We start from the raw sequence: 13,175 nt of genomic DNA, 5'->3' as shown, positions 1-13,175 counted from the left end.
TCTTATAGCTTTCCACCTATATCTCTATGCGGTGTCCGGACCGGGGATAGTGACACAATGGTGTTTTCAAAATATATGGATAAACAAATCTCTTTGTTAAAAATCACTCTCTCGAGTCATATCATTCGAGTTGGCATGTTTTTGATAGTTCATCTCTGAATCTATCACACTTTGACACTTTTGAAGAGTGACCAACCCGTCGGGAGCTAAGTTTTGAAAAACATAAATGACAAGTCTCTTTGTCGGCAACTTTCTCAAGTCTATCTCTTATGTCATCCAAGTTGACGTGCTTATCAATAACTTATCTCTAAGTCCATCGCACTTTAACACTTTCAAGTGATCAACCCGTCAAGAAGTGTGATTGGTTTTATAAAAACTCGAATGAAACAATGGAACGTTGTTTACGAAAACACTTAGCTACATTTGTTTGATTTGAAAATCTCACATTTCCGTCTCACACCCAAGCTATAAAAGTTTAGCTACTCATAACGGAAAGTAAAAAATAAATGACGGAAAATAAAGACATAAACGTAAATTGCGTAAAGTAAATAACAATAAAATAAATGACGAAAATGTAAATGACGATAAAATAAATGACGAGAATGTAAATTGCGATAATGTAAATTGCGTAAATTAAATAACGAAATGTAAATGACAATAATCGTAAAGGAACGTAAAATAAAGAACAAAAAATAAAAGACGAGAATATTAAAGAAGAAAAAGATGATGAACTCAAAAGATTAATAAAAATCACCCTTGGAGAGGGTTTACAACACTAACTAATGTTTTTGATGGAGGAAATAGGATACAATGGATGGAAGATGGAGTAAGGGATGATAGAAGAAGGCACCTCAAGCCTTCTTTTTATACACAAAAGGGGTCACTAGAAGACAAAAACAAAAGACTTGGAGGCTAAGTTTCCAAAAGTTAGTTACATGGCAACAAAAGGGTAACTAAAAAGTACAATGACCTAACCTAAGTCTAAACATCATATTTTTAACCAAAAACTCAGCTTTTACAGCTGTCTTCCACTAGCCAAAAAGTCAGCGTCTTAACCATTAAGTCCTCCAAAAAACCGCGCATGAATCATATCAACGCTGCACCAATGCTGTAGCATCTGCTGTTTTCACAAAAATTCCATATTAGCTTCATCCAAGAGTACCAACAAGTCAACCACAATATTTAGCTTCATAATAACAAATGTATAAAGAAATAAATAAAAACGACTCCAATTGGGAATGAAAATAAAATATTATAACTAAAAAGACGTAAAATGAGTGTTTTATGTGTTAAATTCTCAACATATATCAAGGAGTACAAATGCAAGCCAGTCATTTATATAAAGCGTGTAGAACTTATTTAATTAATCATAATCATTAAAAAAATATTATGAGGTAAAGACGGAACACAAATGAACTAGATCAGCAATAGTGAAGGGATCCAAAAAAATTTATATTTAAAATTTTAATAGACTGTAGATGTTTCACTCTATCTAAAGAAAAGCTCAGGTGCCAAGGCCCTTATGGTTATCCGCCCCTGTTATGAGGGTTGATTAGTTATTTTTATTATATAGCTTTAATTTATTATAAACCAAACACCAGGTACCAAAAAGAGTGTAATGGTCCGAGGTTGTTTACCAAGGCTTACCAGTAAGAATCAACATTTTTACTTATCTTATGGGGTGACAATTATTGTCATCAAAATGGATTGATCGTAAACATTCATAATCTGATAAGTATTTAACAGGTGAGAATCACCACTCTCACTTACCAGGTAAGATTACTGATCTTTGTCTTCCCCTTTTGTCTTCTTTCTTATTGGGTAAGATTTTCGGTCCTCATTATATTCATCAATTAAGATAATTGAACTGATAGTTGTTTAGTAAACCATTCATAAAAAATAAACATAAATTGAGAAGTTAAAAGCGTAAAAAACTCAAAGAATCTTTAAGATTTTTTTAATAATAATTAAAAAAAAGGCTTTAAAATAAAGCATATGCATAAATTAATTAAAGTATGTTCTTCTTGATTGAGAATATATATATATATATATATATATAATTTGTCTAATCCATCTTTTTATAGAAAATTAAATCTTCAGTGGATTTTTTAGATGGAATTTAGTTGTTTTCATAAAAAATCATAATTTTATATTTTGTCCATTTCTCTGATATTTTAGTCATGAATAATATATTTTAATTAGAGGTTAAATTTAATAACTTATTAAAAATCATTTTTAATAAAAAAAAAGTATTTAGGTAGTGTTTGATATGCACCCATAATTGTCTTGGATAAGACGGAACTGGATTGGTCTAAAGTAGAGTAGAGGGGGAGACTATACAATACTGGATTGAACAAGACTGGAGGTTGTTGCAGTTGAGGGTCTTCTTAGTCTTTGTGGTAGCGCGGAGGTGGTGGTGACCGGTGGACGACGATAATTGTAGAGGATGTGAAAATGGTGGTGGTGATCGAGAATGATATAGGAGGTAGTTTGTGACCGACATGTTGAAGGCAGAGGTGGTCGGTGGGTAGTAGTAGTGATAGTTAAAAGTACGTTACCCAAAATATGAATCAAGTTAAAGTACGTTACTTTTTCATGCAATTTGTCTATTTTGATATTTATGATTTAAAAATAAATCAGATAAATAAATCTTGACAGTCAAATGTCACACCAAAAGTTGGATAAGTCTTTGTTATGTCATGTTTAATCATGTCTCATATACCAAACACAATGCGTTTGGTATGCAGACCGGACCAAACAAGAGTGGATGGGAGAGAGTGTTATTACATTGTAGCTAGTGATGGCCAAGTTAGCCCCGCCTGGGACCGGCAAATGATCGGTTGGGGTTCTTGGCAGTTTTGTGGGATTGGGACCGGTTATGGCCCGCCCTGACCTGAAAATTCAAATAATTTTATAAATAAATGTGTGTTTTTTCTAAAACAATGTAATTTTAATTATATTAAAACGTATTTTTAAAGTGTATTTTAGTAACCAATTATATATTTTATAATGTATTAAAAACTAGTTGTGTACCCGCGCAATGCGGCGGGAGCCATGAATTTTAAAGATTTTGAAGTTCCACTGGTTTTATAAGATAAGATTTAACGATGATATATGTTACACTTGGTCTTTACATATTAATACAATTTGAATAAATAAGAGTTATGGTTCAAATTACAGACTATCGATGAAAAAAATTGTATGATAATTTAAAATCCAATATATTTAAACGACTCCACAAATGTGTTCGATTTACACCAAGAGCAAAAAACCAAAAAACTTGAATTCTAAGATAAACACTCAAAACCAATAAAGAAAACTACAAATTTAACAAATCATAAGCCATGAAAAGTCCAAAAAAGATGAGTTTTAGAATGAAATTTCAACTGTTTACCCTCTTTCTTGTCCAAAAACTCAAATTAAGGTTGAATTAATACATGTATATATATATATTTAAAAAAACCCAAAAACATATTAATTCATAACATATTATATAGTGCAATTTGGACAGCCTAACCCCAAAATATATTGTATATATGTAAATAAATAACTATACAATTATAAATCGTAAATATTAAAAAAAAAATTCACAGTATATATAACATATAATAATATAATTAAGTAAAAAACTATTCAATATTTGACTCATTTCGAAGGCATTAAATAGACGATTATAATGGTGTAACTTGTTAAAATAAAAATGTATTTTTTAAACATGTTTTAATTGATATACGATTATGTATATTAATTTGATAAAAATTTAAAATGAAACATTTAAAAGTAAATGACGTAAAGTAAATTAATTAACTAATTATAAGAGTATAAAGTGTAAATTTAAAATTGTAATAAAAAAAGATGGGTTGTGAGATAGTGAGTGTATGTGAGGGGGGGTGAGTGCATGTGAGGAGAGGAAGGGGTGAAAAAGTGTATAAAGAGTACCTTGGTCATTTAGTATTTTAAGACTTTAAGACTTTTACTAAATTTGCTTTATAAGATAGTATATATATATATATATGTCAATTATTTTTTTTTATTAATTTTGGGACCAGTTGGTACGAGGCTGGCGGCCCATAACCGGTTATGGAGAACCTTGACCGGTCTTACCATTTTCGGCCGTAACCGGTCCTGGTTATTGTCAGTTATGAGAAAGCTTGGGACTAATTAGGACTGCTCCGGGACCGGTTTTTGACCATCACTAATTGCAGTAATACAACTCATACACACACGTCTTCTATATGCCTAAAACAACAAGGGACTAGAAAATGGTCACACAACTCGCCTTTCTATCTATACAAACAAAATGCACAAACATGATACATGACACCCTTTCTTTTGCAAGATCCGACTTTCTTTGATCCAATACGTTGGTTTCGCATTGAGCTTAAGTTGTACAAATTTGAGTAAGCTTCATTTCTGCTAAGCACACACGGGTTTTCACCCGACTTTTCGTTTTTGCTGCTTAAACTTTCTTGTCAATTGGTACATTCAGCTTTGATTGATTTCCGTTCAATCCCTACTCCAATGGGAATGAAAAGTATGTTAGGGGTGGCAACAACAAATTGTAGAGAGTTAAGACAAAAAAAAATGTTATTGTTATCCACGATAACAGATCTAGAAAAATTTCCGAGCGGGGACATAAAATAATTAATATACTCTAAAATAAAATAAAATATAATTGTTTAAAAGTACAAATTAAAACTGATATATAGGTGGGGTTTTTTACAATACGGAAATGGTTGTATCTTTGTTGAAAAGGGCTTTACGTAAAGTGAGTCAGAAGGAGGTGCATAGTGCATACACACAAATGTTGTTTATATCACCTTAGATAGCCATAAATCATGAGTCAAAGAGGGTGCGCCCCCTTCCGGGGTCCTAGGGGAAGCGCCCCTAACGGGTCCTAAGGGAATTACTTTATGTAAATTTACGTATTTAGCCCTTATAGAAATTAAATCAAAAAGTGAAAATAACTCAATAATTGAGCTCATATTTATAATTTTGAGCCCATAATTTATGATAGTAGGCCATGTGAGCCCATTGGGCCTTGATTGCTGCCAAGTGCCAAGTGCCAAATGCCGAAGTACAACTGTTTTCCATTCAACGTATATGTTATGGAATATTCATATCTCATGGATTTTTAGACGAAAAGCAACGGAAAAGGAACAAAACCGAATTAAATCTGAAACTAGGGTTTCGTTGGATTCAATATTTTGTGCAAAATCAACGAATTGTTTGAAGATTGAACGAAGAAATGAGGACTCCATGTTGCCATACATTTGTGGCATTCATTCTCAAATTCCTCATTTTCTTCCAGACATTTATTGGAATTTCGATCATTGTTTACTCTGCGTATATGTTGAATCAGTGGGAGAAACACTTGCCGATCCCTCCAGCTCCGCCTTCACCTTCACCATCACCACCTTCACCATCACCACCTTCACCATCACCATCACCATTACCACCACCACCTCCTTCAGATTTAGCTCCAGCTCCATCGCCGGATTCATCTGAATTTGTTTTCTCTGTTTTCAACACCGGTATAGTTTCTGGTCAAGTGATTCGTTTGAATTTTGGAGCGGACACGATCACCGGTATTCATGGCGGGATAAAGCTAGACTCCAATCCCATTCCTGCCCCCTGGTAAATCTTCTTCTTCAATTTTCATTGGAAGGTTGTCCTTTTGGGGTTTATTCTAAATGTTTATTTAAAACACCACGAAATAAAAAATTTGAGGTCAATGCGTCAACAATTGCAGTTCTCAAAAAAATGTGGGATGTATTACATTGTCTAGCTTCAACGATCTGCATTTTTTAAGGTGTCTGAGTTTGGTTTCTGAAAAATTTAACAAGTACTGATTGAGCATTCTGGTTTCGACCAGGGTCTAGGGGATGTGTTAGAAATTGAGGGCCCTTATCATAAAAAGACAGGATAAATCAATTGGATCACGTATTGTTTACATTCCAAATACACTAATTCGACTTTATATGCCTTGGATATCACGATTGGGGATTGGGATGATCCAATGATTATGCTGATCTTAGACGGCTGTAAAATCGAGTTCCTTTTTTATACACCCTGATTCCATGTTTTACATATTTATATGAGATGTCGATGGTTACGGGCAGTTAGGCAGTTAATACAACAGTTACACAACTTATGGATAGGTCGAAACAGATCATCTCTGACTCTGAGTCAGAAGGCTCAGAAGCTAGAAACCTTCACACTTAGAAGCTTCTAATTTTGTAGACTCGGAGGCTTCTGATTCAACTCAGAAGCTTCTGATTCCAGAATTAAGTCTCCAAAATACTAAGTTTCTGACCAAACTCAAGAAGGATTCCAACCTTCTGAACTTCACTCAAAATGTTCAGAAACTCAAATTTCCCTAGTAATTCCCTTGGACCCCGCTATGGGTGCTTCCCCTAGGACCCTACAAGGGAACGCAACCCCCTTGACCCCTGCCTTATGGCGATCTAATGTGATAGAAGCAACATTTGTGAGTGTGCACTCCGCACTCCCTAGTCGATCTCTTGTAGATGACACTTACACCAAAATTGTTTGATGACATTGAAATCACCAACAGGACGGGCTATGATAGAAACGTTGTTCATATATTGAGTTCTTTGATAATGTGGCATGATATTCTGTGGCAGGTTCATATACGCATTTATGGGATTGGGTATTGTACTGTGTTGTATCTCTTGCATAGGTCATATTGCAGCTGAAGCGATCAATGGGTGTTGCCTTTGTTTCGTATCCTTTATTTCTTTCTTCTATCTGGATGACATGTTTAAACATTTGCAATAATCTCTATAGTGTCCATAAATAGTGAAGGAGGGTGTGTATGGCCACCAACTAGGGATATTAATGTAGAAATGAGACAACGGATTTCAAGCGACTTAAGTCTTGCTCGGGAATAGACTTCAATATGAATTTTTCTAGGACTTAGTCTTCCTACTGGTTATGTAAGTGTCACATGTTTTCAAAGTTACCCTCAACCTGTACCAACATGGGTTGGTAGAAATGGCAAGCTATATATCTTACATTTTTCAGAAAAATCTATTTAACACAAATAAAAAGCCTATAGTTAAATTCAAGATTTTGTTTTCCAGCTTCATTTAATTTTCTATAAACATTTGCTACAACTTAATCAAATAATACACCTAATGTAGGAGCCTTCAGTGTGTAGCTCATTCGACAAAGGGGGGAGACTTTGCCCGAATAGAAGACAGGTCCCGGATTCGATGCTGGCCCCCACTAGCCTCAACCGCCGAGTAAGACAAAAAATGCCCCCTCACATTGGTGTCCTTGGATGCAGGTTCCATGTGGGGCCTTTTGGGGTTGTCAATAATCAATTTTTTGCCCAAATACACCTAATGTAGGAAGAACCCAATAAAGATTAATAGAATTTTCTTGCCATGTCTTTTATGAAAACAGTTGGTTTAAATTCCTCTAGTTACTTTCTTAACGTGAAAAATTCGCAGTATACCATACTGAAAAGCGTATTGATCCTGCTTGAGGTGGCTTTAGTTGTATTCATTGCACTTGATCATCGTTGGGAAAAGGTGTGATACTGTAATCAATATTGAGATTTATATTTATGTTGGTCTTAAAGAGTTTTCACCCAAGTAACCACTTTCGACAATTTTTAGGATTTACCACAGGACCCAACAGGAGAAATTGCTAGCATGCGGGAATTCATTGAAGATAATATTGATCTTTGTAAATGGGTTGGCATTGCTATAATTGTAATTCAGGTAAGATTTCCTTTCAGATTTGATGTTAAAGGGATAATCTTATACACTTCTTGTTAAAGTAAACTCAGGTAATGCTCACGAATTCTTGATAATATTGAACGATGCCAGAATGGCTTTAAATACAAAGAAATTGAAACAGAAACAAGCTAATTTTACTGCTAGAAATAAGGAAACTACTAAATAAATGGAAATAGCATACGACTCGGTTTATCACGTGCACAGAGCCTCACTTGACTTGACCAAATCAGCTTTATTTGAATTCTTTTATTCCATGAGCTAAATCTCGAATATGCCAACACTTCTAAACATATTCATATCAGTTGCTAGTTTGTTACCTTGTGAAGTCTAAGATGCTTGGTTCTTACCCAGTGCTATTATTCACCTTTGATTATTCTCTCTTTCTTAAAATGGTTGATTAATAAGAAACTAGAAGAGCCTAGGCTAGGATGTAATGGGTATGACAATGATAGTAACTAAGATATTGGGGTTATCTGCTTGAAAAAAGAAGTAGAGAGGAATAAACATAGCGATAATTTGATTCTTAGCTCTTACTCTTATACTAGGTGTTGGAGTGAGGTGTAGATGGAATACATATTTATCTAAGATGGCTTTGTAGGGTCTTAGGCGCCTGAGGCTCAAGGTCTTAGGCTTTTTAAAGTCGAGGCGGGGCGTATTCACGAGGCTCACCAAGGCGATACGCCTTGGCTTAGTAGCGTTTTGGGCCTAGGCGCTCTCATTAAAGAGTTATTAAATACCCAGTCAAACCCTAATATTAAATAAGTTTTCTCATCTTATCATCATCTAAGCTTCTTAAAAAAGTTAATAAATATAAGACATAATGGAGGTCATGAGACAAAGGAAAACAGAGTAGCAAAAGAGTATGTGCAGCATGCAACAAAGACAATAATGGTAAAGACATTAGAGACCCATGTGAGGAAAATAGGTTAAAACAAGAGGGAACACTGAATTGCTTTAAACGAAGTACACAAAACTACTATGACGGGATTCCTTCCCTAAAACCATCTTAGAGCGATGTCAGCCTTCCTGTGCGCTCTCTCTCCCTCCCCACATCTATAGTAGCTTGGGATGCTAACAATTCAAGCATTTAACGAGTTACTCAAGTTTGAGCTTTAATGCTCGAGCCAATCTCGAACATAAAATAAAGCTCGTTTAACTTAACAAGTCGAACTCCATAACACCAATGTTCTATTCAACTCGTTTGAAATCTCGATAAAATTTTTCTAGTCGAGCCAAGACAACCCATACGAGCATACATTTTTTGAGCCGCACATGTTTATATGTTCATAAATCATACAATCAAAATATCGAGCTCAAGTCAATAAATGAATTAATCGATCTCTAATTCAAGCCCATAAACGAGTTTATAAAGCTTGAATTTTAGGTTATAATGTATAACTCATCGTTGTTAAACAAGTGTTGAGCTCAAGCTTCAAACACTGAAAAAATATATCTTGCTCTTTGTAGACCACAAATATTTCCCGGATTCTTTTTGTTTTGGACAAATCCTCTACTATTATACGACCATATGTGATATCTTCACTACCAAGGAAAAAGTAAATTATTGATTTTAAATATTACAAAATAGGGCAAATGCTCATAGATATATATTTGGTTTTTCTAAGGCAAAATGAGATGCTCATTTTCCTTGTTCATGTTTACAAGCTTCCCTTAAACTACCGACCCTTAACTTAGGGATAGGAAAAGCAAAACAGATTTAGGGGGTGCTTGTTTCGGTTTAAACTCGAATAGAAATGGGTATGATAAAGAAAGGTAATGTTGGGGAATGAAAAATCATTCTCACTTTGTAAGTAATCACTCTCATTGCATTATATTGAACCAAACATCATTATCCATTCTCATTTCCATTCCTCGCCCCCTAATGCCCCCAACCAAGCACCCTGTTCGCATTGATAGAGCTAGAAGCCTAGAACCTAGTATATGGATGATTATTCTGCATATTAAGAGCATCTCCAATAGAAGATCTTATAAGAACCTACTTTTTGTGTTCTTTTTCTTGCCACATCAATATACAATTCACCAAATCAAAAATGTACATATAACTCCACAATAGTAGTTCTTATAAGAACCTCTTTTGTGGGTCCCATGTAATTTTTCATCATCAATAATTATATTAAAAACCTATTAAATGTCGAAAAAAATGTGAAAAACTATTAAGATGTCGTTTCACACAAAGTTCAAGGTAAGAACCAAGGTTCTTATACAAGAACTCCAAGGATGTGAGTGTCTTATAAGGTGCGTTTGGTACACAAGACATAATAGGGATCACTGTTCCATGTTTGGCAGAATCTTTATGTGGAACAGAGTGGAATAGGCATGGAACACATCTCCACTCCATGACAAGGGGGAACAAACCTATATTTTACCAATATAACTTCAAATGAAAACACAATTCTCTTCTAAAACATCAAACAAGTCTGCCTCTTTATATTTTATTCATTTTTTAAATTTTATTTATAGTATTTTATGCTACTTAAACTTTCACTTTGCTCTCCTCAAATTATTATTTTTATATGGTTTCTATTTTTTTGATAACAGATATAATCTATTAAATATTATTAATAATAAAATAATAAAGAAAATGTATAAAATAAAAATCGGAAGCTACATAAACTTTCTATTTTGGTGTTATTTTCATAGTCTTGACGAAAACTTCCTAATGATATATTTTGTTATAAAAATATTTATTTTATTATAATTTAAATAAATTATGTAAATTAATCAAAATATATAAAAGATATAAACAACTCATGGGGGGTAAATTGGTCATTTTATCTATTATGTCCAGTTTTGTCTTACCAATCGCTGAACAACTATTTTGTCTTGCTTGTCTGGATACCAAACACACCTATAAGAACTCTCTCCAATGGTAGTTCTTATAAGAACCTGCACTTTTTTGCTTATGAGAACCTCCTACTGAGATGCTCTAACGGTTTATTACATTTTTCAAAACCAATGATGTATTATTTACACGATCATTGTACTGTTTTCAGGCCGTATGTCTACTTCTTGCTATACTATTGGGAATGATGGTATCTTCACTGAGGAAGGATGATATGGAGGAAGGTTTGGATTCAAGAGGGAGAGCATGGGAGCCCCTACTAAACCCGCATCCAAACCAAGCATCAGGATCGACTGGTGGTGATGGTAAAGCCTTTCATTCGGACATTTGGAGCTTGCGGATGAGAGAAAAGGTACTTCCTTGATTCTCATCTACGATGTTTTCTATATAATATCTGTGTCGATTATAGTATATTTTTGGAGTAACTTATGTTTGCGTCTCTATCGTTTGTTAAAATTACGACGCATGTGCTTGAGGTTTTCGTTCTTCTGGTTTGCAATTCATTACTATTTTCATCCTTGGGGCTAACTCTTACCTTTAAGTATGAGGGAGGAAAGCAACAATGAGTTCTAAAACCATAAGGACCAAAGCAACAATAAATTGTACACCACAAGGACGAAAAACAACAATAAATTGTAAATAATAGGGCTGAGAATCATAATTTTAAAAGTACAGGGATGAAAATAGCATTTTTCAACTAACTACAGAGACAAAAATGTAACTTATTTTTTATTTATTTATTACTATTGTTATATACTCCTTCCGTTCCTAAATAAATTTTCACAACGAAAAAGGCAAACGGTATTAGAAATATGCATATACTACAGTTTTTAATTAACTAAATGACAATTTTACTCTTAAAAATAGGAGTAATGAGTTTTTCATCTCATGATTAAGGGTATAATTGGAAAGTAGACACTTAAAGAGCAAGTGGACACTTACTTTTGGACAAATTAAAATAGAAATATGCGGACAATTATTTTGGAACAAAGGGAGTACACACACATATATATATATATATATATATAGTATATATAGTTCCCGGGTTGGGTTTCTGTGAGGATGAGAGTTAAGATGAGAAGTATAAGAAGGGATCTCCACTCTTGGATGCATATTAAAATGAGATGCACCGCATCAATCCCCGTATCAAGCGATCAGTTAAAACAATAACGAGGAAATTCAAATGGAAAATGATACAATCTTTTGCATTTGAATTCATGGGTGAGTTTGAGATTAAAGGTGATCAAGGGTCCAGATCTCTTGTTGCTTCTCACCTTAACTCTTCTTCTCACACGATCCTTCGCCTATAGTTCCCATACTACTGAAAATAAGCATGTGGCCCCCTTTTAAGTGGTTATCTGTTGATCACCAATAATGCACTATATACTCTCATCAAGTGTTTTAACAAAGATATAGCCCCTCGGCTATTGCAAAAAACTACTTGTAAATCATTTTTTGTTACATCGTATTTTTTCTAATTAACTTTTATTTTATTTTATAGCATGTTAATTATTTTGTGCCCCCACACGGAAAATTTTCTGGATCCGCTTCCATGGCATCTCGTCATTTTGGTCTTAACTTTCCGCAGTTAGTTCTTGCCACCCCTGACTTGCTTTTCATTCCCATTACAGTACGGATTGAATGGAAACCAATCAAATCCGAGTGCACCAGTTGACAGGAAAGTCTAAGCATCAAAAGCGAAAAGCGTTTTTATCGCTGGGAAGTCGGGTGAAAACCCGTGTATGTGTTTAGCAGACATGAAGCTTTCTCAAATTTGTACTGCAAAAGCTGCAATGCGAAACCAATGTGTTGGATAGAAGAAAGGCGAATCTTGCTAAAAAAGGTATTTCTGTATCATGTTTGTGTATTTTGTTTGTATAGATAGAAACGCGAGCCGTGTGACCATTTTCTAGCCCGCTAGGCATAACCGTGTTGTATAGAAACCTGTGTGCGTGCGCATGAGTGTGTGTATTGTACCACTGAAATGCAAAACATTTCCGGATTAATTGATTGAGTTCAGAAAAAGAAACCTATTTGTTTCTTCTTTGGGGTGCTTTTGATACACATGACGGGATAAAATAGGACATAACAGAACAACTTGTTAACGTTAGACTGGGACAGCAACAAAAAACAGACGGATAACTAAAGTAAAGTACCTGTTTCAGATTAAGATCATAAAACCTTCCAAAGTTCTTTCATCTGCATACCTCACTTTTGCCCATCCACTCTTGTTCGGTCAGGTCCAGTCCAGTCTGTGGGCTTGTTCATGTTTGTTCTTTTAACATGAACGGAATTTTTGAGGTTCATGTTTGTTCGTTTATGTTCGTTCATTAAGATGCTAAACGAACGAATATAAATGAACATAAACGAACAAACACAAATGAACAAAAGACGACCTCCATTACTCGTCATTTTATTTCTAAATAATAACATTATAAAACGAAAAACTGGATAAATTCAATTATTAATTTTACATATTAATGTTATAATATATATATATATATATATATATATATATATATATATATATATATATAGGGAAG

At 34.2% G+C, this 13,175-nt stretch overlaps 1 protein-coding gene across 1 annotated transcript; it reads left to right on the top strand.

Annotated features, from left to right (window-relative positions):
- The first annotated feature begins 5,150 nt into the window (after positions 1-5,150).
- LOC112518196 (tetraspanin-18) lies at positions 5,151-12,655 on the top strand. Its single transcript, XM_025125810.1, has 6 exons — positions 5,151-5,637; positions 6,648-6,747; positions 7,479-7,559; positions 7,647-7,751; positions 10,784-10,984; positions 12,264-12,655. The coding sequence occupies exons 1-6, from the start codon at positions 5,249-5,251 to the stop codon at positions 12,318-12,320; spliced, it is 933 nt and encodes a 310-aa protein (XP_024981578.1). The 5' UTR covers positions 5,151-5,248; the 3' UTR covers positions 12,321-12,655.
- Positions 12,656-13,175: the final 520 nt, after the last annotated feature.

The sequence above is a fragment of the Cynara cardunculus genome (assembly GCF_001531365.2).
Source record: "Cynara cardunculus var. scolymus isolate 2C chromosome LG 9, CcrdV1, whole genome shotgun sequence".
NCBI classification, from domain to species: Eukaryota; Viridiplantae; Streptophyta; class Magnoliopsida; order Asterales; family Asteraceae; genus Cynara; species Cynara cardunculus.
The sequence above is the reverse complement of the archived record's forward strand: the minus strand, read 5'-3'. Positions and strand labels throughout refer to the sequence as shown.

Excerpts from the sequence above, each read along its gene's own strand:
- LOC112518196 (XM_025125810.1), top strand. The coding sequence starts at position 5,249 with ATGAGGACTCCATGTTGCCATACATTTGTGGCATTCATTCTCAAATTC. Across the intron at positions 5,638-6,647 it reads AATCCCATTCCTGCCCCCTG|GTTCATATACGCATTTATGG; the intron begins GTAAATCTTCTT and ends ATTCTGTGGCAG. Across the intron at positions 7,752-10,783 it reads TTGCTATAATTGTAATTCAG|GCCGTATGTCTACTTCTTGC; the intron begins GTAAGATTTCCT and ends TACTGTTTTCAG.